The 22,078-nt window shown below is 39.0% G+C and overlaps 1 protein-coding gene across 1 annotated transcript in view; it reads right to left on the bottom strand.

The window, feature by feature from the left end:
• Positions 1–21,867, bottom strand: part of IL6ST (interleukin 6 cytokine family signal transducer) — a 29,903-nt gene extending 8,036 nt beyond the window's left edge. Inside the window, exons 1-12 of the mRNA XM_054284201.1 lie at positions 21,780–21,867; positions 14,633–14,713; positions 13,763–14,074; positions 11,819–11,951; positions 10,374–10,534; positions 9,882–10,033; positions 7,816–7,975; positions 5,427–5,509; positions 4,334–4,553; positions 1,939–2,115; positions 1,064–1,162; positions 315–461 (exon numbers count right to left, since the gene is read on the bottom strand). Of these exons, the coding sequence (XP_054140176.1) occupies positions 315–461; positions 1,064–1,162; positions 1,939–2,115; positions 4,334–4,553; positions 5,427–5,509; positions 7,816–7,975; positions 9,882–10,033; positions 10,374–10,534; positions 11,819–11,951; positions 13,763–14,074; positions 14,633–14,699 (1,711 nt within the window). The 5' untranslated portion in view covers positions 14,700–14,713; positions 21,780–21,867. The remainder of the gene's footprint in view (positions 1–314; positions 462–1,063; positions 1,163–1,938; positions 2,116–4,333; positions 4,554–5,426; positions 5,510–7,815; positions 7,976–9,881; positions 10,034–10,373; positions 10,535–11,818; positions 11,952–13,762; positions 14,075–14,632; positions 14,714–21,779) is intronic.
• Positions 21,868–22,078: the final 211 nt, after the last annotated feature.

The raw sequence follows: 22,078 nt of genomic DNA, 5'->3' as shown, positions 1-22,078 counted from the left end.
TTTTGATAGTATGCCATCATCTTGATATACCACCATTTCATTCTGTATTTAGATGCAATATGGGAGCACAATACTCACAAATCAGCCCTGAGAAACTAACTCAGTACCCTGCTATATATAGACTGAATGCTCTGAATTCTTTACTAGGGACTTTCTGTTCTGTAAGGAGGAGAATTATGGCTCAGACACAGGCTTTACATTCTCAGAAAAGATTGTCAGCTATAACGGATTCTGTGTATTTTTTCAGGAACAAATATTAGGAAGGAAACAGATGAAAAACTTCAGTGCCCCAAAACATTTCTGTTTTCTAGTACCTGTTTCATTTCCATCAATAGTTTTGTAAAGTATGGTATAATTTCGGATAAATCCATTTTGTTCCTCAACTGTGAGATGGCTCCATGTCAAAACAGCTTCAGCTTTTCCAACTTTTTTTGTCTGAACGGTAGGTCCTTTTGAAGGACCTGTAATGGGAGATGAAGATTAGTTTCTGCTTGGCAATCTTGCATTCACAGAAGCAACATATTAACAAGCACTGAACTGTAACAGGATAAAAACTTCAATGGAATAGTTTGACTGATTCATCCGGAAAGCACTGTTTTCAAATAACACAAAAACTACAAAGACGCTTAAAAAAAAAATTCAGAAACACATACGAAAAGAAAAATCAGCACGTTGCAAGAAACCTTCAAATGAAATCTTGATTTTACACTTGAAATTTAAAATAAATCAGCATATAAATATCACTATTATATATAATAAATAAATTAAAAATATAATCTAGATAAAATAAATATATCACTAAAAGAACAAATTTATGTCTAATTATCTATTATATAAAGGTTGGAAAAACAAAGAGCCAGTCATAGTCAGCTATTGGTCTAGTTCCCAAACACTGCAAAGGAGCAGAATGGATGATAATAGATGGGAAAAGATCAGAGATGTCACCTGACCTCAAGCACTAAACCATTTTTCATTACACAGTCCACATTAAAGCAAAGGTTTCTTCATTTTTTTGTCAAAAAGGGTCAGTGTATGTGCTTCAAGGTGATAATTTTATACTTACGATCTTGCTTAAGATAAGCCTTCACAGACTGTCCACTTCCCTGACCATCAGCATACAGAGGGTACACAGTTATCAAGTAACACTTGAAAGGCTTTATACCTAATAAAAGGAATAAAGACGAAATATATACCTAATAAAAGGAATTTAAAAGTTGCTGTTTCACAGACAGTCAAACTGCTCACTACCCTTCCCATTTACTTCAAACACAGGCTTCTCAAAGGAGCACTGTCTAACTAGGACTAGTGCCTAGTGCAGCTGATTATTTTCTAGAGCTCATTGATACACTTCTTCAAAATATTAACTAAAGGAAAAACACTGCTTCAAAATATTAATTAAAAGAACAATATAATGGTTCACATTCAAATGTAAAATTTAAAAAGTAGAATTTAGACGAGTCAGGTTTTTTAAACATTATTTTAAATAGAAAGTCTGTAGTTATGTGTAGCATTAAGTCCTTGGATTACTGATTTTAGATACTGACCATAATCTCAAAAGAATAGAGCTGATCAAGTTTCACTGTTTGAATTGAGTAACCAAAATTTGACTGATTTTGAAAGAACTCAGCCTTTTCCCTATTTTAATGGTTTCCAAGAATGACAATACTATAACCAAAATGGAGATAAACCCCTTCTTACATTATATAAATTTCAAAATTCAATATCAGATAGAGTTGTGTATTTGACAAAAACATATAAATACTTCCCTCCACTCCCAATAAACTAACTGAAACCCTCAGCACTAACCCTGTTCTATGGTAATAAATACCCTGTTTATGGTAATAAAATTCTAATTACTGAGAATGTTTCTCATCTTCCGACCACTAAACAGTTTTTAGAGTGTTCTACAAACTATATGTAGATTTATGAGCTAAATACCTTTTAAGTCAATTCCTTGAACATCTCCTAGTACAATCTGCCATTCTATGATGCAGTCTGAGCTGCTGGACATCAGACACCATTCGATCACATATTTAAGAACATAATTGTTAGGAGCAGTCCACCCTACCCACAACTTGTCATGTTTAGGTAATGTTCTAAGATTCTTCACGGGAGCTGTAATGAAAGAAAAAAGTGATCAATATTGACAGTACTTTCATGATAGGAGTTTGTTCTGGTTGATAATTTTGGGTAATGGTAGCAATTTGACAAAACTAAAGTAAATGTAGATGCCATTTTCTGAAATTCGGAGATTTACACATGGATCTTTGTATGAGAGATCCAAAAGCAGTATCAGGCTATTTAAAAACTGGAAGTTAGACTCAACTTCTCTATTCCTACAGACACTATGTTTCTTTCTTCTGAAAAAATGCTTTATTTCAAGAGAGAAATCAGACTTAGAACGGGAATTTACAAGTGTATCAAACAGTTACACTTAATACCTTCTTAAGTACTTATACTTTATATATAGTGTGCATATACAGAAGTAAATAGTACATATAATCTCCAGCCTAGAGCCGGATAAACACATCCTGTGACGGGGCAGCAACTGGCTCATGGGTCAGGCACAAAGGGTTACAGGGAAGGCAGTGACATCAGACTGGGGACCTGGGACCTGCTCTAGGGACTTCACTGGGGTGGTCCCAGGGCTCCATCATCAGCCCTGTGGTCTGATATTGACTCAGGACTGAAAGGGACACTAAGCAAGTTCCCAGATGATACAAATCTGGGAGGGACAGCTGACTCCCTCAAAGGCGGGAGGCCCTGCAGAGAGACCCTGACAAATCAGAGGGCCAGGCAATCACCAACCATGTGAAGTTCAACAAGGGCTGGTGCCAGATCCTGCACCTGGGATGGGGCAGCCCTGGATGTACAGACAGCCTGGGGAAGGAGAGGCTGGACAGCAGTGCCATGGAAAGGGCCCTGGGGCTCTGGTCCATGGCAAGCTGAACATGAGCCAGCAGTGCCCTGGCAGCCAGGAGGGCCAAGTGTGTCCTGGGGGCATCAGGGACAGCATCAGCAGCCAGGCAAGGGAGGGGATTGTCCTGCTCTGCTCTGCCCTGGGGCAGCCTCACCTCCAGTGCTGGGGGCACTTCTGGGTGCCACAGCATAATCAAGTCACTAAACTATCAGAGAGCATTCAAAGGAGGGCAAGAGAGATGGTGAAGGGCCTTGAGGGGAAACCATAGGAGGAGCAGCTGAGGTCACTTGGTCTGTTCAGCCTGGAGGAGACTGAGGGGAGACCTCACTGCAGTTACAACCTCCTTGTGAAGGAAAGAGGAGGGGCAGGCCCTGATTTCTTCTCTGAGTGCCCAGTGACAGGATCTGAGGAATGGCCTGAAGTCGTGTCAGGGGAGGTTTAGGTTGGATGAGTTTCTTCACTCAGAGGGTGGCTGGGCACTGGAATAGGCTCCCCAAGGAAGTGGTCACAGCACCAAGTCTGAAAGAGTTCAAGTAGTGACAGTACACAGTAGGACAATGCCCTCAGGTACACAGTGTGACTCTTGGGGTGACCTGTGCAGGGCCAGGAGTTGGCCTCCAAGATACCTGTGTGTGCCTCCCATCTTAGCTTATTATACATATTATATGCTTATATATCACATATATACCTTACTAAGTACTTCCTCCTGGCTGCAAAACTACTTTGTGTGAATTTATACTCTTCACTAATTCATCTAATAGCTTTAGAACCAGTTGCTCTCCCTTGATAGTTTACCTGCACCTATCCATATACCTATTTTTTTGCTTCCTATCCTGGTAATGTTGGGATTGTCTAAGAAAAGGCCGGAAAGAAGGATAAACCAGCCTGTCCTTACTATAGTGAGTAATGAACAAAACATAAAAAAGAACATGAGCAGTACAGAAATAGTGGAAGCAGATGACAAAACAACCAGGTAAGAAACTGAAAATGTAGGAGAAGACTGGGACAAACAAGGAAAGGAGTGGGAGGGACACCAGAAAATTAAAGGAGGAACAATGGCAGAATGGTATATATGTAAGCATATACCAACCCTTTGATTATTTTTTTTTTTAAGAAAGACACAAAAATGCCTGGTATGCTAAGAAAAGAAACAACAAGGAATATAGTACACAGAAGCTCTAAGAATCAAAAACCAGCAGAACAACACACGCAGCTTCAAATGACGCTGTGAATACACAAATCCACACATTCCCTGGCACATAATGGCAGTATATACAAAAGGCATGAGACTGTACTGATAATTCAGTAATACTTTATGTGCCCATGTAAAAGGTATTATTTTACAACACTGAAGATTTCTTATAAAAAGGGCTATGCAGATTTACCTGACAGAAACATTACTAGGACACTCACCTTTTGAATTACTTGCTGGGATAAGTAAAACTGAAGGAGGAGATGGCCCAACACTGTTACGGGCAATCAGAGTCACTTCGTAGGTTCCTTCCCGCAGCTGTAAGGTATAGTTGGTGCTGGTAACATTGTATTTCTTCACTGGACTGGAAAGGGATGATTTATCTCTGACAGTCAATTCATATTGCAAGATTACTCCATTGGCTTCGTATGGCTTCAGTGCCTGTCAGAAACACATCTTTGATTAAGCTGATACTGAACAAATGTGATGTAACCCTTACTGTCCTTATGGTACAATTAAAAAATATGACAACAAGGCAAGTTCCATAGATCAAATACCTGCACATTTAAGGAAAACACAAATAACCTGTGCATATTTCTATAAAGCAGTCCCTTCCAAAGTCCATTTCTTGTTTAAATACTCTTTTTATTTGCTCATACCTAGTGATTTAATAAAAGCTATTCTGTAAGGATTGCAGCAGTTGTTGACAAAACTTCTGTTTTACATGACTTTACAACACAATGACATAAAAGAAATCTCACCTTTGGTTGTGTTAACATGACAAACATGACACAGTTTATGGACCAAAAGAAAGCAGGGTTTGGGGAGTGACCATAATTACCTTCCCCTTCTCAGCTGGACTAGTCATCCAGCTGGACACAGCAGCCTTACTGCACACAAATGCACAGTGCTGTTTTTAATAACCTTGGCCTCTGCAGTACTTCAAGGCTTAATGGATTTTGCAGCTGGGGTATCATTGTCCAGACAGTGTTGCCACATTTTAGGTTACAGCAGAAGACATGACATGAAGCTATGCTTTGTTCAAGTGGCAGTTCCAAATCCACACAAGGTCAACAAATGAGGAATATGAGTATATTCTGGGTATTTCAGGTCACAGACGTGTGTCAGTTAAATTATGGCCTTTACATCTGTACATTTAATTTTTCATAGCTATTAGCATAAGAATACTAAAGTCACTTCTCATATCAAAAAACCCTATGCTATCCCAGTCATCTCTCAAGGCTATTGGGTAGATTTTTCCACTTTAAAAGGCATGTTTTTAAAAGAATGCTCAATTTTTTCAATTCGCCTTACCTTCCATACTAGATGCACAGTCCAGCAAGCTGGTGACTGAGATGTATCAATGATCCTCCATATGGGTGGTCCTTTAGATGGCTCTGATGAAAAAAACAATGCTTGAGAGTAGAATAATTTTTATTTAATCTGATTGAATTCATCCTTTGATTATCATTATATGCTTGCTTTCTTAAAAAAAATAAAAGCATATTAAAAAGCATTTCTTGCTTTCTCAATGAAAATAATGCTTGGCATATTAAATGGAAAGTTTCCTGAAAAGATGAGCAAGACACCAGTTCTGCTTTAAATATACAGTATCAAAAAAAGTATGAATCACAATGGTGGGCATCTGCAAGATTAGACTAAAGGTGACAATGCTGAGTGAGGCTTGATCACACCTACACCGTGCAGCCTGCATCCAGAGGCACAGCCCTGCACACCTGCACCCTGCAAACCTTGCTACAGCCTGCACCCAACACTGTCCCTACCCCTCAATATCAAGTTAGCAGAAAAAAAGGAAAGTGCACAAGAGTTAAAACAAGGAGACAAATTTCTCCTGGCAGTAAGACTCCTTGATTCTAAAAGGATAACAAAACTGCAGTACCTTTGTACAATACTTCAGTGCATTTTGGCATCTGTACTATGAAAAAGTGGTACTTCCACAACAAATTCCATTTCAAAGTAAAATGAACTAACCAATGCAAAAGCAATAAAAAGTGCCCAATCTTTTGTGAGCATCTTAGCCCCAAGAGAAAGCTGATCTCAAAATGAATTACATCTTCAGTCTTTTAAGACTATTTCTTCTCAGAATTCTTTCATAGCATTTAGTCTATTATGAAGTTTTGGCTTTTAACCTCAAACACCCCTCAGTACCAAGTGTACAGCATGCATCTTATCTTTTATGCTTTACATCGTGACAGGAGAAGTATGAATTGAGGCAAAGGGAGCTCTTCTACTCATTTGAGTATCCGAATTTGATTCACATTAAAGAGAAGCAATTGTACATCTTGCCTAATAGAGATCATGACTCTAACATGACCGGTCTGATGTTTATTTGCTACTATAAAACTTTTGTTCTGAGGCTAAAGTAAGACATGGGTACTTAGTATTAGCAGTATTTTTGCAAAGCCAATCACCACAGCAGAACAGCAATGCAATCTAAATAGGCAGGCAGTCCTGAAATCATCATGGCTCAGCCTGAGACAGGAAACAGAAAATGAAGTCATACTATCATTAGGAGTTGAAAAGCAGAGACGAGTATATTAACATATTTTACAGTATCTGCCCCAGAGAAAGTAGCTGAAGTGAAAGTAACAGAACTGAAGCAATGCAAACATGGATACAAATTCCACTTGTTTTAAACAAAAAATACAATAATCCCTCTTATTCCTTACCTAAGATGATAAATGAACTCAATCAGGATAAAAAAAGGATTTGCAATCTGTTTTAATAACAGAACTTGTATTGGCTTAACTTGATGGGCACTGAAATGCTGCAGTGAACAGACTGCCCAGAAAAGACACGCCTTGGATATTACAGAACAAGGATAACACAGGATATTACAGAAACAAGATTATGAAAGTGTAAGCAAGAAAAGCTAAAGCACATTTAAAAACCAGAAAAATACCAATCAGCTTGACACTGAAGCTAAATAGCTATTACAAATTACTTATAGCAATTGGATGCAAGAATAGATTCCCTACTGAGTATTAAGTACACAACACTGGCTTTCTATGGGGTAGTATCAGCATAAGCCAAAACCAAAGCCAACCTTGCAGGCTACTGAAGTGGAAAAGAAATCAAAATGAATACTTTATTGAAATGTAAAAGATGTGTTATTTGGATGCTTCAGTGCATAAGAGGCTACACTTACCACATGCACATTATTTTATATTATTGCTTTATTAAGTTTGTGAAGAAATCTATGCACCCTATGACTAAGATCTTCTGTTTCTTAACTGTCGATGATTGTTCATCTAAAACTTTTACAAGCCTCCTTAACATCAAGTTGTTCATAAACTAAGGCAGTTGGTCTACTAAGACAACCTTTTCTAGGCAGGATAACTTCTGTTACAGAGAACAACCTTCAGAATAAAAAACCAAGCATAAAGCCTAGATTTTTTCCAGAAGACCTTGAGAACACAGTTTCCTGTGAAGAAGGCTCTTTTCCCTTGCTGCTGTTCTAGCTGTTTTCAGGGAGTTCCTCTACACCAGCTTAACAAGAAGCTAGTCTTATGCTCCTTGGAATGCATGGGTCAAGTCAGTTAGTGCTGAAAGTAACTCAGGAGAGCTTTGTTGCTTATACAAGCAAGCAGCTCAAGCAAGGATACACTATTTCGGGTGGCCATTGCCAAACTGCAGAGCACTCACACTTGAAGTCAGTGACCTACTTTTATGTACTACTTACGATCTTCAATGGTAATCCCAGTCTTTTCTTCACTCCAGTCACTCCAGTAGCCTACTCCATCTTCCTTCATGCAACGAATGGAAAAGACATACTCTGTGTAGGGTCTGAGACCTTGAATACTGAATGAAGTTCTTGGGGAAGCTGTATCTTCAGGAGGAACCTGCAAAAGTGACAAAGATTTTAAAAGCAATGATCAAAATACTGTAGAGATGAGTTCTGCACTCCCTCAGCTGTTATCCAAGCAGGCTCCCCACCACACACATTAAAAAAATTAAGCTTTCCTTCCCTCTCATTTCCAAAAACTTCAATTCTCAAACAGTGTCTGGTAAAGGTTCAGTCAGAGTTGTGTGTCTTGACCAGGTATAAGAAGATACATACACTAGAACAGTTAGGCAGCTACTTCAGGACAATCTCATCTTTTATTTGATAATTAGCTTGCATCTCTCTCCTTCCTTTCCACATAATTCTGCTGCTTACTGATCTCTAGTACCCTGCCTCACAATTCAGAACTTTGGTAGGGGACCTGCTTGATTATTGATTGCAAAATAACTGATTACTACAAGTTAAAAGTCCAGGATCATTGCTTCCACTGATCCAGAACAGTACTTCTTGAGTGAAATTGAAAATAGTTTTAGAGGAGCTTATAGTTGTGTTAATAAATTCTTTTCATAAGCTCTTTTATTCATCTTAGGTGAGCAACCAAATGCCAGAAGAGTATTCTTAGTATGTATGTAGGGAAGCAGGGTGGAGTGGAGAACGGATGCAAGTAGGTAACACACTGACTCCTCACATTATTACACTTGCAACTAAGGGCTTTTTACAGTGAGGACCCCTGCAAGGAATGACTACAGATTAAGAACACTTCAGAGGTTAATCCTGAGGGTAAAGAATTATCAAAATAGTCCAATTTTACCACAGCTAAGCAAGTTCAGCTGACTTAAAAGCTACTATTTCATTTGTTTTGTGTGTATGTTAAAAGGGCAAGACAAGTTAGAAGAACTTGTCCTACTGTCCTATCAGGACAACATATGCATGATCCTGGAGTTGCAAACTAGATTGTGCAGGCCAGTGTTTTTTAAAATATCAGTACAGGCGATTTTAACAAATAGTTTCTGCATCTAAAGCCACATTAGTCACAAGGACCTGTGTTAAGGCTACCCGCTCCAAATAGAGCATTTTGGTAAAATCGAAAGCAGTCTTTCTTCCAAGAACTCAAAGAATTCAGAATACATTTGGGCCTCTGCTGGAGTACTACTGCTCTGAGAAAAGGCTTAAAGGAAGGAAAAACTGAGGAGCTATTAAAAATATGTTGACAGACTGATGTATAAAGATTGATTTATAAAGAAAAAAAAACCTCACAGCTCTTGATGACAGGAACATATAGTACATTACAGGTAAGGCTTACTCCTTACACTTTTCCTGCTCTTGACTGCCTCACACTTGAGGCATGTATACAGGGCAGGACTCTAGGCGCAGCTTCACCAGTGACAAATAAGGTAGACAAATCACTGGCCCTGCTGGCCACAGCATTGCTGATCCAGGCCAGGATGCCATTGGACTTCTAGGCCACCTGGGCGCAGCCTGGCTCATGTTCAGCTGCTGTCACCAGCACTGCCAGGTTCTTTTCTACTAGGCAGCTTTCTAGCCACTCTGACCCAGCCTGTGGCCCTGTCTGGATCTTTTGTAGTCCACCTGCAGATAGACTGAGTTCTAAAAAGCATTCCAGTATGATACAGTATTTACCCATTCTGCACATGCATGGGAAGATGAAAATTCATTAATGTTCTACACATTATGCAAAATAAAATTAAAAATAAACATACTGCACTGTGACAGGAAGGACATCAGAAAAGTCCATGAAGATATGAAAAGGTCACCACACTCAGACTGTGCCAAAAATTACCTAGATTACAGCCTCCACAAACAGGCCAGATAAACTTCTTTAGGTGGCCATGTAAGACATAATGAAATGAAACTGAATTATCTGAAGTGGAACAGGGGGAACTCCAGTTTGACAGACGTATGGATTACGGCAGAATCATGGCAAGGAACATTGGCTGTATTACCTCCATCCAGTTTGTGTCGCCAACAATTCTGTAGCGAATATTGAATTTCAGCGTCATCACAGCGTCTGAAATCCAATTCTCCCAGACAAGCTGCAGAACAGTAGGTAGTAATCCTGAGGTGATTGATACATTTTGTGGAGGCAGTGGTTTAACTAAAAGAAAAGAAGTTAAAGTTAACTCAACAGCTGTACTTTACCATGCCTTTAGAAGCTGCACGTGATATTGCAGGACTACTATTAAAGTCTTTCAGGACCTGAAATGGCTGCTACTTTACACTATCTTCTAAACAAGACAACTAAACATGAAGTTGCTATCTGAATTGTGAAAAAATCTCTCACCATCTCTACCCTTGTCTAGCACATTTCAAGCTCTAGTCAACAACACTTATGAAGTGATAATTTTTATAGTGAAGAAACACTAACATACCAGTACAGCAATATATACAGAAGCAGCAGTTATGTTCTATCAAAGCTTTAAGGGGCATATAGTTACCAATGTCAATGGGATCAACAACAAGAGGATCAGATACAGCTTTCCCAAGTGCATTTGTTGCTTCCACCCAGATCTCCGTATTAACAAAAAACTGAGAATCATCAATGGTGCAAGAATTGTTAACATCTTTTGGTATACAGTCAGGAAAGATCTGTTCTGGCCTAAATAAAAGAGAAAGAAAAAACAAGATTCAAAGCAGTAAGTTTGGTTTCTATCAGAGAATATTTTAAAGTAAATCAGAGTGAGCAATTGGTTTATCTTCTTTGTTTCCCCTCTGCCTTAACTTGCATGGAAGTTAAGGAGGGAGGGAAGAAAAAGTGGGAATGGCTTTTTCAGCCAGAAATGCATGATTGCATCAGAACTGAAACTAAAACAAAATCTCTTGACTTCCAGTCACATATCTTCAAAAGCACAAGCTCAAGCACTGTCAATAAATTTGTATAAAAACCTGACTTGGCTTAAAAAAGAAAAGAACAAGAACTGATACAATCACTCAAAAGCACTGTGGCCAGTAACTACAATGCATTAAAAAATGTAGCCAGTGCTACTACATACCTTTCAGGAGAACAGTGTTAGAGGTGCAATAGATAATTTCTGTTCACCATCTTCTGTTACACTAACACTAGATAGAAAATGTTAATGCTTTGCACATTTCCTGATGTCCCTAGAACTATCTGTGCATACTTTCTACTACACCTGTTACCAAAACACTTCAGCAGAATGGGATAGCTGAAAAGCTGTCTGCAATCATTGCTGTCTCCAGAGCAATGCAGCAATCCTGTTCACTCCATTTTAAACTGAGAGGCCATCAAAAAAGCTCTGCTTTACAAGAGGCTATCTAAAGAGTTTGGAAAGTAACTTAATTTGCTTTCACAGGAGAAATACTTTGCTGAAGCTTTGATGTTAGGATTAACTCAGAACAGTGTTTGTTCACAGTTCCTATGAAGTGCAGATAGATAATAACTTTACAAAACTCAGTCATTTTATGTTAGTTTCTCTACTTGGAATGATAGAATGATTTGGTTGAAATGGACCTTTAAAAGTCACATAGTCTGATCCTCCTGCAATGAGCAGAGACATCTGCTTGTTTAGAATGGGACAGAATTACCAACTCAGAAAAGTGTAAGAGTTTGGGTATAGCCCCCTATTATGAGATGTATTGTACTAAAGCCATACTAATCATGTATCTGAAGAATAGAAAAATATGACATTACTGTCACTCCAAAACAAGTTCAGCAACAAAATTTCATGTCTGACTTATAATTTCTTAAATGCCAACTTCTTGAACTCTTCCCTTCCCCCTCATACCAGACAGACAGCAATGCCTCAGAAAATTGGGCTTAACCTTAAGCACACTTCCAAAGAATCAGGAATTTCAAGGACTGTTGGTTTAGCATAAAAATATTCTTCAGAGTAATTCAGATATTCTATGGAGTGCTACTTACCACCTGTATCTCAACCTGAACTGAGTATCCAGGAATGTATGCCTGCCAGGGTTCCAGGTACAAGTCATAGCGTATGTGAATCTTGACTCCTGATGCACAATGCAACTTAAGTTCTTAGGCTTCTCTGGAGGCACTGTACAGAAAAAATTAGCAATAATTAATCTATACACGCATTTCAATCCAGCTGGAATCCTTTTAACTGTCCCACTAGAGTGATTTCTGTGAACATCAGAAGTATCTAATTAATTTTTCTCTAAAGGATGTGGCAAAAAGTGCTGGATACCATCCTGCAATCAAAGTAAGGAAGTTTAAATAGCTGCTTTGACAAACAGTAGGCTATGGAAGGATTAAGCATTTGCTAGTAAGGAACAACAAAGACTTGTCATTCTGAGGCAGAAAACCTTGTATTAACCATCTCTCATCTAAATATATTTTAATTCACACATAAGAAAAATTAATAACCACTACTGAATTGGCACATACTGACTTTGCTAGTAACCTGAGCTCTATAAGCAATTTCATAGGTCTGTTTTCCCCCAACGGAGGTATGGAAGAAGCTTGAGCTGCAAACCCATGCAGGAAAAGCTTAAGAGATCTTCATCCACGCACTGTGGAGTGTAAGGAACTTATTCAGAATGCAGCAAAACTATTTTCTGTCCCTCCTAAACTCAAATTATAACATACAAATTTGTTTCTACCTCCTATAATATCACTATTTACAACAGTATAATGTACTTAGAGAATTTTATTTGCTTTCAAGTAGAGTGTGAGTTTCAATAGAACAACCTTATGAACCTTATTGCTTTCTTCCTGAATAACTGTATTTTTCTCAAATCTGTTGCTAGTCTCACTATTTAGTTTTCTTTAATTGATAGCATCAAAATACAATAGCTTTAAATAAAAATGCATCTCAAGAATTGTTACATGAATTACACATGTGGAACATCATCTGCACTGTCATTACATTTATAATCTTAGAATAATTTATCTGTCCTCACCTTTCCATATATTTTACCTTTTAAAAATATTTATTTTATCTTTTCTAGTACAGTATTTATTCCTCAGAAATAGAAATGGAAAACATTACTTTCCTGTGATAGCATTTTTTAAGTCATGCCAGAAGCATATAATTTTAAATTGTGAACTCAAGCAGGCCTTTTGCATGCAGACCATTCACAACTGCAGTACCTTTTGCCATCACTAGGAGACAACCATATCATATGATAACAGATAATCAGCCATATCATATGATACTTAGGACACTACAACACTTGTCCTATTGTTAGCAGGATACCAAGTAATTAAGAAGTAGCATTTATTCACATGACTTTCTCAAGTCAGTCTTTCTAAAAGCACTTGGTCTGAACCATGCAAGTGCTATCATTCTAGAATAAATGAAGCTTATAACTAGTTAAAAGTATTTTCTTTGGTATAAAGGAATCCAAATAATATGTTCCATCCTTAAGACAATTCAGGTTAACTTTAGTGATAAAGACGAACTAAATGTTTCTCAGTCCATTAATGAAGAAAACATTATTTCCAAAATGTTAGTATGAAACCAGGACATGTCACCTAAAAGCATTTCCTCCAACTCTGATATAGAATCAAGAAGTAAGGAAAACTTAATTTCCTACTTCCATTTCATTTAAATACACAACTTTATTCTGTAAGTAAAATCTGCTGCTTTTTGTTGTTTCACTTTTCCTATTTCAACACTGAAATACTTGAGAGTATTTTCTACTTTTCAGAAAACTTTCTTCAGTGCATATTGAGCAGCTGTGGTGGCATGTAATTTGATGATTTTTTACTCAATTATCCAGGAACTCAGGGAATAAAAATGAAGTGCCTAAAGATATGCACATTTCCTATTTTTTTACATTTTCCCATTTCTCAGAAGCAATTTTCTTAAGACCAGAATAAAACAGTAAAAAAAATGGTACTCACAGCCTACTGTAACTGTAATTCCATAAATGTTCTGTTCAATCTGTCCATCTGCTAAAATGTTGCACGTCAGAGGAGTAGCCAGTGTAGAAGTGTCATTGAATGTGACACTGGAAACTGTTCTGTTTATTTCACGATACTGTTCTTTGGGTACCACTCTATTTTTAATCTTCCAGATAATCTGACTGGCATAGATATTGCCGAAGTCAAGACAACTCTCATTCAGAATGCATAATGCTGTGAAATTGGAACCAAGGGCCAGGACAGGTGACTCCGGGATGATGTGACCACATGACTGCACAAGTCCACTTGAAGCTAAAAAGAAAACAAATTTCACATTTATTAAGAACTACACAACATCCCCTAACCAATATTGCTGATACATCACTAGTGCAATGTTAAAAACACATCTGTCTAAGCAGCTAGTTAAACAGTTACCTGACAATAATAAAACTGAAATGCATCGGTAGACTACCACGAAGATTTAAGGGCAAAAAACAGCATCGTGTTCTTTAGGCTCTGCAAGAGCATTTCATGAAGCTAGGAAAGCTCTATTAATAAATAGAGGTATAAGACAGAGAGGAGAGTCAAGGGTTGCATGTTTACATCTTTTGAAGGAGGAAGTTGTTGTTCTTGAGGTCACTCTGTTGATAAAAAAGTATTTTTTATTAAGAAAGTTAGCATAGGAAAAGTGGGGTAAGTGTGCACCTGTGTTATGGTGAACTTGTGTTAGAAGACTAGGCGTGTCTATCCTAACATACCTTACTTTCTGTCCTCATCCAACAAGTATCTAGACAAAAAGCTAGCAGCTGCTTCAAACATTTGATGTAACTAGCTCTATAGCCTCTTGTATTTGAGACACAGAACTCTTACCATCAGGAGAACAAATACTCAACACCAGATAGAAGCCACAGGCCACCCAGTTCCACCTAGAAAACATGCTGCACAGAATTTCTGTAACAAGAGAAAGATATATATTTTTAAATTTAAACCATTACTTTTTACTTTAGATCAATGTCAAAATCAGATTTGTATTTGCTCCAACATAATATCTCAGATGCACACATTTATTTTACTGGAAGTGTTTGTATCTTCTCACCTTAGAATGGGCAAATTGTTTCCATTTTCCTGACTGCTAAAACAAAATCAAATGTCTGCTAAAAAAAAACTAAGGCTGTTTAAAGCTGATTTAACGACAAGTTTAAGAAATGTATCAGCTTTAGGTTTAGTTTAAGAAATGCATCAGCTTTAGGTTTTCACACCGTAAATAAAAAAAAACTTCACAGGTAACTCTGTAGGAGGTTCAGTTAGAATACAGGGTGTAACGGTGTGGTTCAAGTTTTAATACATAACCCTATGAATTTGATTATGGTTTTCATACTTACCTAACTTTTAAGGGCACTGATCTTCAGGCCCTTAAGGTTCAGACAAAGTTCAAAACAACTCACCACAAAACCATGTGTCTCATTCACAAGAGTGACTTAAAATACACTCAGGAATTACAAAGCACAATGCTTCCATATCAAGAACTGCTGTCTACTATAGAAAAAGCACTAATTAATTCTTCAAAACTTTACAAGGGACCTTTCAATTTCCCAAAAGTTGGAGCACCTTTTATAATACCATATTTATTTCTGTATTGCAACAGAGCCCACTCGTTCTCAAGTTTTGACATTTCTAGAATACACTTTAAAGATACTGAAGCATTCACACGCCCCCATTGTTATGAAGCCCCTATGTGTTCTGGTTTTCTCAACTTACAGTTTTAAAGCAGTCCTCGACTACCAAAAGCAAGTGACCACTCTCTACTAAGCTATATTATTTTTAGCCACATTTAGGCATCTTTACAGGAACAGGCAGATTGGCTTAGTGAAATAAGGCATTTAGTTCACAAGCTGATTTCTAGAAGCAGGCTTCATGCTATTCTTACACCTAGAAACTTAACACAGGCTCTTTATGTTTACTCAGACGTGAGGAGAGATGGCCTACAGCAACATTGTTTCTGAAGCTTTATTTTCACTAACCTGACAGAACTTCTCTGGAAACTAGTATTCTTAGCTTGGTCCCATAAAAGGAAAGTCACTAAAATTTTAAGGGAATTCCACACTATTCCCTAGATAGGAAATCTAATAAACTCCACTTACTATTATCAGAAGAAACTTTAATTTATGACAGCAAACATCCCTTTACTTTGATTGCATGTAATTTACCTCATAATGGCGACAGACACAAGGTATTTCACACACACATGTATATAAGTAAAACTAGACACACATTTAAGCATGGATCACCCCCAAGCAAGAACCTCATTCCTTACACATCAACACAACTAAGCCATTTTTTCTTTACAAATCAAGATAAACAATGTAATGTAAAGAAAATCTCTAGTCACATGAACAATTAAATGAAAGCAGATCTCAAACATTTATAGCAGAGTCTTTGCAGGGTTTGCCAACCTAGGTGTCCTTCAGTTAGAACTAAAATAAAAGCCATCAGAATCATCCAGGTATCTTTATTTGCTTTTATACCTGTGAGTTCATTACCCAAAGTCCACCAAAATTTCCTGTACAGAAACTTTACAGTAGAAACATTGCTGATTGAAAGACTTGACATTTCCTGTACAGAAACTTTACAGTAGAAACATTGCTGATTGAAAGACTTGACAAATATACTAACAAGCATTTGTTTGTCACTGAAAGTTTTAGTTCATTCTTCGACTAAATAACAAGTCACTTGTCATCAGACTATAGCTATATGGCATTGAGAACCAAAAAGCTATTAATTTTTTCTATGTTCTACTTAAGTACTCTCACTGGGCTGGATATAAGAACGACTATACTGCTTTAAATGCAATGTATATTTGCACATTTATTACAAGGGTACAGTGAAATAACTATACCAATTGATTCTTGCTTATTTTGGAAGTAACATCTGAAAAATAAGGTTTCTACCCACGCATGAATTTCTGAATTAAAAAAATAAAAAACCAACAACAACTAGTTTAACACATTTTTATAAATTTGCATGGTGAATACAACCAAATTCTAAAGAGTAGTCTCTTTTAGTTTAAATCACCAAATAAAACCAGCTCATAGGGATCTACTTTAATGACTAGACTTGCGCTAACACTTACCAGAATATTACTTGTTAACCAAAGCCCATTGAGCTCTACTACAGACAGATCTGTTATTTCAAGCACGATTAATTTAAATTATTTAATTGGAACAATTTGAGTTGCAGAAGATCTGAAATTCATCAGAAGTCTAAGGGCACCTACAAGCTAAGTGGAAAGAAACAGGAGCTCTGCTTCACTGCTAATTGCCAAAAGCTGCAAAACAACAGCAGAAGCACCTTTCATACTGAAGGGGAAAGAATGAAACAGATGTAAAAAGTTTTTAAAGTTTTTAATTTCTCTCTCATTTGCCATCATGATTCACGCCACCCTAGAGTAATGGCAGGGTGACCTAAGCTATTACATCATTACAAAGTTACTGATTTTCTTTTGGGTCATTATTTATTAAAGTCAAACAATATTTCCACAAAACTATTCACTAATTTTTACGCCAGCAGTTATTAAGTATGGCTCAGGTTATTAAAAACATACTGTAAAGCAAATGAAAGAATAAATAAATAAAAAGCAATAACCAACTTAATAAGTAAACAATAATAAATAATTATCACACATTTTGTCCTAAAGTATGATTTCTTCCACTGGAAATGAAAATTAAATTACTATCTTTTTTCATATAAATGCCATTTCTATATTCAACTGTCTTCCAGACTTGAAAAACAACATTTCAGTTGCTCCAAGCCGATTCAATTCACATATAAGAGACTGAAGTTCAAATCTCTACTACTTTGCACTTTGGAAAGTTTAGCAATTGTTATGAGGGAGCAGATAAACCCTCCACAAATCATACTACTCAATTCCACTGCAGTCAGCTCCTAAAAGGCAAGAGAATGGAGCTTCATGCTCCATCACTTGCAAAGGAGAGTAAAGTGGAAAGCCACCCCCTCTCCAGTAAGGGAACGAAGCAGCTGAAACCGCAGTGTCAAAGCCACGCCACGATCCAGCATGTATCTGCTTCAAGCTGCTCTGACGTATTTTGCTAATCCCCACCCCCGATGATCAACATGGTTTGAAGAAGACTGAAGCTACACACCTCTAAACCCACAAAAGGGCTATTACAATCCCTTCTAATGTGTGCTATTTTTAAAAACATTAGTGTCTCTGGCTTTTACAAGACTGATTCTTAATTGAAATTTAGTTCTATGGGAAAGATCCAGAGTTACACTAGACACTTCGATCCATCCTGCCTACCTGAAAACCATAAAGGAAATGAAAAAAATCAAAATAAATGGTGGGACTTAAAACTAACAAAACAAGGAACCACACTTCATATTAGAATGAGGAAAATACTTCTATGCAAACTGTTGTTTTCTTATCTGAGTGTGTAAAAATGCTCAGGTGAAGACAGTACAGAAACCCTGCATATAAGCAACATCAAACCTTAAAAGACAGTGTCATCATTCAACAGTGATGCTAAACACTAACTGTACACAATTCACAATTCCAAGTCAGACTAAGCTGTTAGTCTAGACAACAAAAAACTCAGTTTCTTTCAATCACTATGGACGGCTTAACCCAAGTTTTATGTTTTACTGACTGGTACAGTGTATATATATACATCTAAGGTGAAAGCTGAACCCAATGCTGAATGAACACTGAAACAGCTGGCCAGTTCAGATGCCTTCTATTAAAAACAAACAAAACCAAAGAGCCAAACCAACACTTTATACTATGAAGTTGTTGTGGATCACTAAGTGAAGAGGCAAGGGAGACAGGGAAAGAAACTGACTGTAGAAGTATGCCAGGTTGTTCACATGGCTTAGTAGCCAAAGATCAAAATTCATCAAAATACTGAGTAAAACCAACATAGTCAATTTAGAACGCTGCTGATGACAGTCCTTAACTCACAGAAAAGAAACTAACTCAAAGAGAAAAAAAAAGTTAAAATGCTTTGATTATTTCTGTAAATACAGACTTCTAAAATGCATATGCCATAAGATCATCCCATTTAATATCCTAATCAAATGGGACTTTTGTTATCCTTCACGTCCTGCAGCCATTTTGAAAGGAAAGCACTAAGCCTTTATGTCTGATCCATAAATTGATGCTTCATGCAGTGTCAATGAAAAGCTACTAACAACCCTAAAATCACAACTTATATGCACAAAGAAGCACATGTTGAGTTTTAAGATCAATCTGTGACCAATAGTTTGTGAAGAAGTATCAGGCTTTTGTGCAAAACAGGTATCACTACTTATTCTGAGCAAGAGAGAAATCTTAAAAATTCATCTTATTTCATACATCATGAGACCTGCCCCAAAATGCACACAGGGATATGCCATTACAAAATGGGTTATCTCTCCATTTCAGAGAAGTTGCGATTCCTGTCCAAGTGACCTACAAATCACCATGTCAGTTTAAAAAACTATAGCTAAAATAACATGTACTTGCCAGCAAAGCCAGCCTGGAAGCCAGGAAGTATAGATAACACCACAACCACCACAGGAAGGTGTTCAGTCTATTAAAGCTCATTATCACATCAATTGCAAGACACCAAAGGTTTCGGGAAAATGTATTTCCAGAAGTTCCTCAAAAACAAGAAAAAAAAAAAAAAAGAAGACCTATGTTTATAGCTTCAAGAGGTAATCTGTCACTAGGAATCCACATAGCTCAGGCAGACAGATCCAGCAGAGATGCCTCACAAAGCAGCTGCTGCTTGAGGTTTTATAACAAGCCAGACTGTACTTAAAGCCATCTAAAAGCTGTAGCTATCCTCAAGGAATTTTGATTACTCAAACCGTAACGGCTTTCTAATTAAGCGTATTTCATCTCTAAGCTTCCTTCCTTCCTCCAAGCTACTTCCTTCTTGGAAATATTTATGAGACTCAAAAAACACCAGACACCTCTAAGAGAAGCACTTGAAAATATTATGTAATGTTATATGAACAGAATATTCTGAAATACATTTTTGTATTTAAAATCGCTATATACAAATGACATCACTATCCCTTTCACCATCTAAGCAAGTAATTTCTCTACTGTACTTATTCCTCTGCCTCTAGAAGGAGGCTCATCCTTGTAGTTTTGGTAGGGCACTCATAACAAAAAATATAAAGAAAAAAATAAAACCAAAACAGGCATAAAGCTTAAAATTACTGAAATACCTAACTAGAGGCATCAAATATTTGCTTGCAATAATTGAATTATTTCTGGTGCCTTTTTAAAACTGTAAATCAATTTCTCTGGAATACTTCAGAATTTTCTCACAGCTAGTAAGTAGTTTTAGTTCAAAAATCAAATTAATTTATGCAAAGCAATGTCTTAGCACTCAGTGGTTGCATTTTGAAATCAAACCTTCCAGACTGATCACAAGCAGCGCTGCTTCTCTAATCCAGACAATTCTTGCTAATACAAGAACAATTGATTTTAAAAATGGCCAAAAGGTTATTTAATTTCACATAACGGTGCAAATGCTAATCCTCCAGAGAAGCAGCTTGGGAAGAGTATCTCCATTTGGTGTACTCACTTACAGAGGTGCCTATCTTTCTCCTCTGCCAAAAATATTTATCTATTATTGACTTTACTTGAAGCACCACATTTCCAGACATATAAACAACATCCAAACAATTACTTTGAATGCTCAACTTCTAGGAAGCAATCTCAAATTTTAAGCATCCACATTTACATTCTTATTGAGCTACACCAACACATGGATAAATCTGTTCAGAAGTTACATGCTTTGAAATATTCTACGTGCCTCTGAAAGTAACAGCATTTAGGAAGCACAAATGTTATATTTCTATAGAAAAGAGGGTGTAAGAAAAAAGATGTTAATTCCCAATAATATCCAGCTTCTTGGGAAGGTTGCGGATTCCCTTTCCCCCTCTGCGACAGAACAGATCACTAACGACAGAACTATAATCCCACACAGTTCGTGTAGAACTATGCCTTCAGAATGCCTCAGCAGTAACAAGCAGCCACCAGCTGGCAAAACCCTAGTCAGCCTAAAACAAGCATGAAAACTGAGACTGGGAATTATTCCCCTCAATCCTGCCAAAACACTTGGCAGCCTGCTTTCCTTTGTGCCTCAGTTTCATCATCCGAGAGATGAAAATGATGCCGGTTTTTTTTTTTTTAGGGAAAGCATCAGAGCTCCGCTACAGGGATGACTGGCGCCCAGGACCACATGGGAAGTAACCAGACGGCCACTGTACCCGCTCCTCCCCAATTCCTCAGGGAATCCCCTCCACTACTTGGACCAGCAATAAGACAAAGTGTGCGTATCTTTCAAGGCAGCAGTTTTCTATCATCTACAGGCAACAAGAGCAGACCACTTGCGGTGACGGCAACAAAACGCCAATCTCTTCATCAAGGAAATGGGTGTCGGTGCCACAGCCACGCTTGTGTGACAATCGAAAAGGCCGAAAGACGCGAGTCCCGCGAGGGTCGCGACACGGTTGCCAACTGGGCCGGCCAGCACCAGCCACCGCCGCTCTGGGGAAGGCGCAGATAACCTTCAGCCTGACCGTCCGCGCCAGGCGGGGGCAGGGCTGCGGACGGGGCCCGGCAGAGCGGCCCGGCGGGGCTCGGCACCCCCAGGCCCCGCAGCGGCGGCCCCGGGCGAGGCCATATTGCGCTCTGAGCGTCACGGCCGGGCAGCTCCGCCGGCGCCGGCGAGGGCAGGCTGGACGAGACGAGACACCGCCGCGGGGCACGGCTGGCGATCGGCCCGGGAGCCGAGTGGCGCAAGACTGCCGTTCGCCCGCCCAACCCGGCCCGGCCCGTCCCCAGGTCAGCCCTGAACGAATGTCCCGCTGCCCCTGCCCGGGGAGCACGGCCCGGAGGAAAAGGACGGCCCAGCACGGCCTCCGCCGGCGGACGTCCCTCAGGGAGAGGACCCAGTGGAGGGGAAGGGGAGCCCCGCACACGGCCGCACATCCCGGCTCTTACCCGGCGCCACCGCCCACGCTGCAAGGCCCCTGCCCCTAAATAGCGGCACAGCCGCCTCGCGCCATCGCGCCGCCGTCCCGCACGCGCGGCCCCGCGCCCGGTCACGCTCCCGCCCCTCCCCAGCCCCGGCGCGCCCTTCCCTCCTCCTCCACCCACGCCGCCATTGGCCCGCGGAGCCAGTGACGTCATCACAGAAGGCGGGGCTGAAGGAAGAGGCGGGGCTTCCCGTAACGCGGCGGCCGGTGCCAGGATCCCGGGGGCGCGGGGGGCGCGCGCGGGGGGCGGGCGCGGCGGCGGGG

Source organism: Melozone crissalis, unplaced genomic scaffold, assembly GCF_028551555.1.
Source record: "Melozone crissalis strain CALT ecotype California unplaced genomic scaffold, PUWL_Pcris_2 ptg000005l_1, whole genome shotgun sequence".
NCBI classification, from domain to species: Eukaryota; Metazoa; Chordata; class Aves; order Passeriformes; family Passerellidae; genus Melozone; species Melozone crissalis.
Note: the sequence above shows the minus strand (reverse complement) of the source record. Positions and strands in the feature narration are given on the sequence as shown.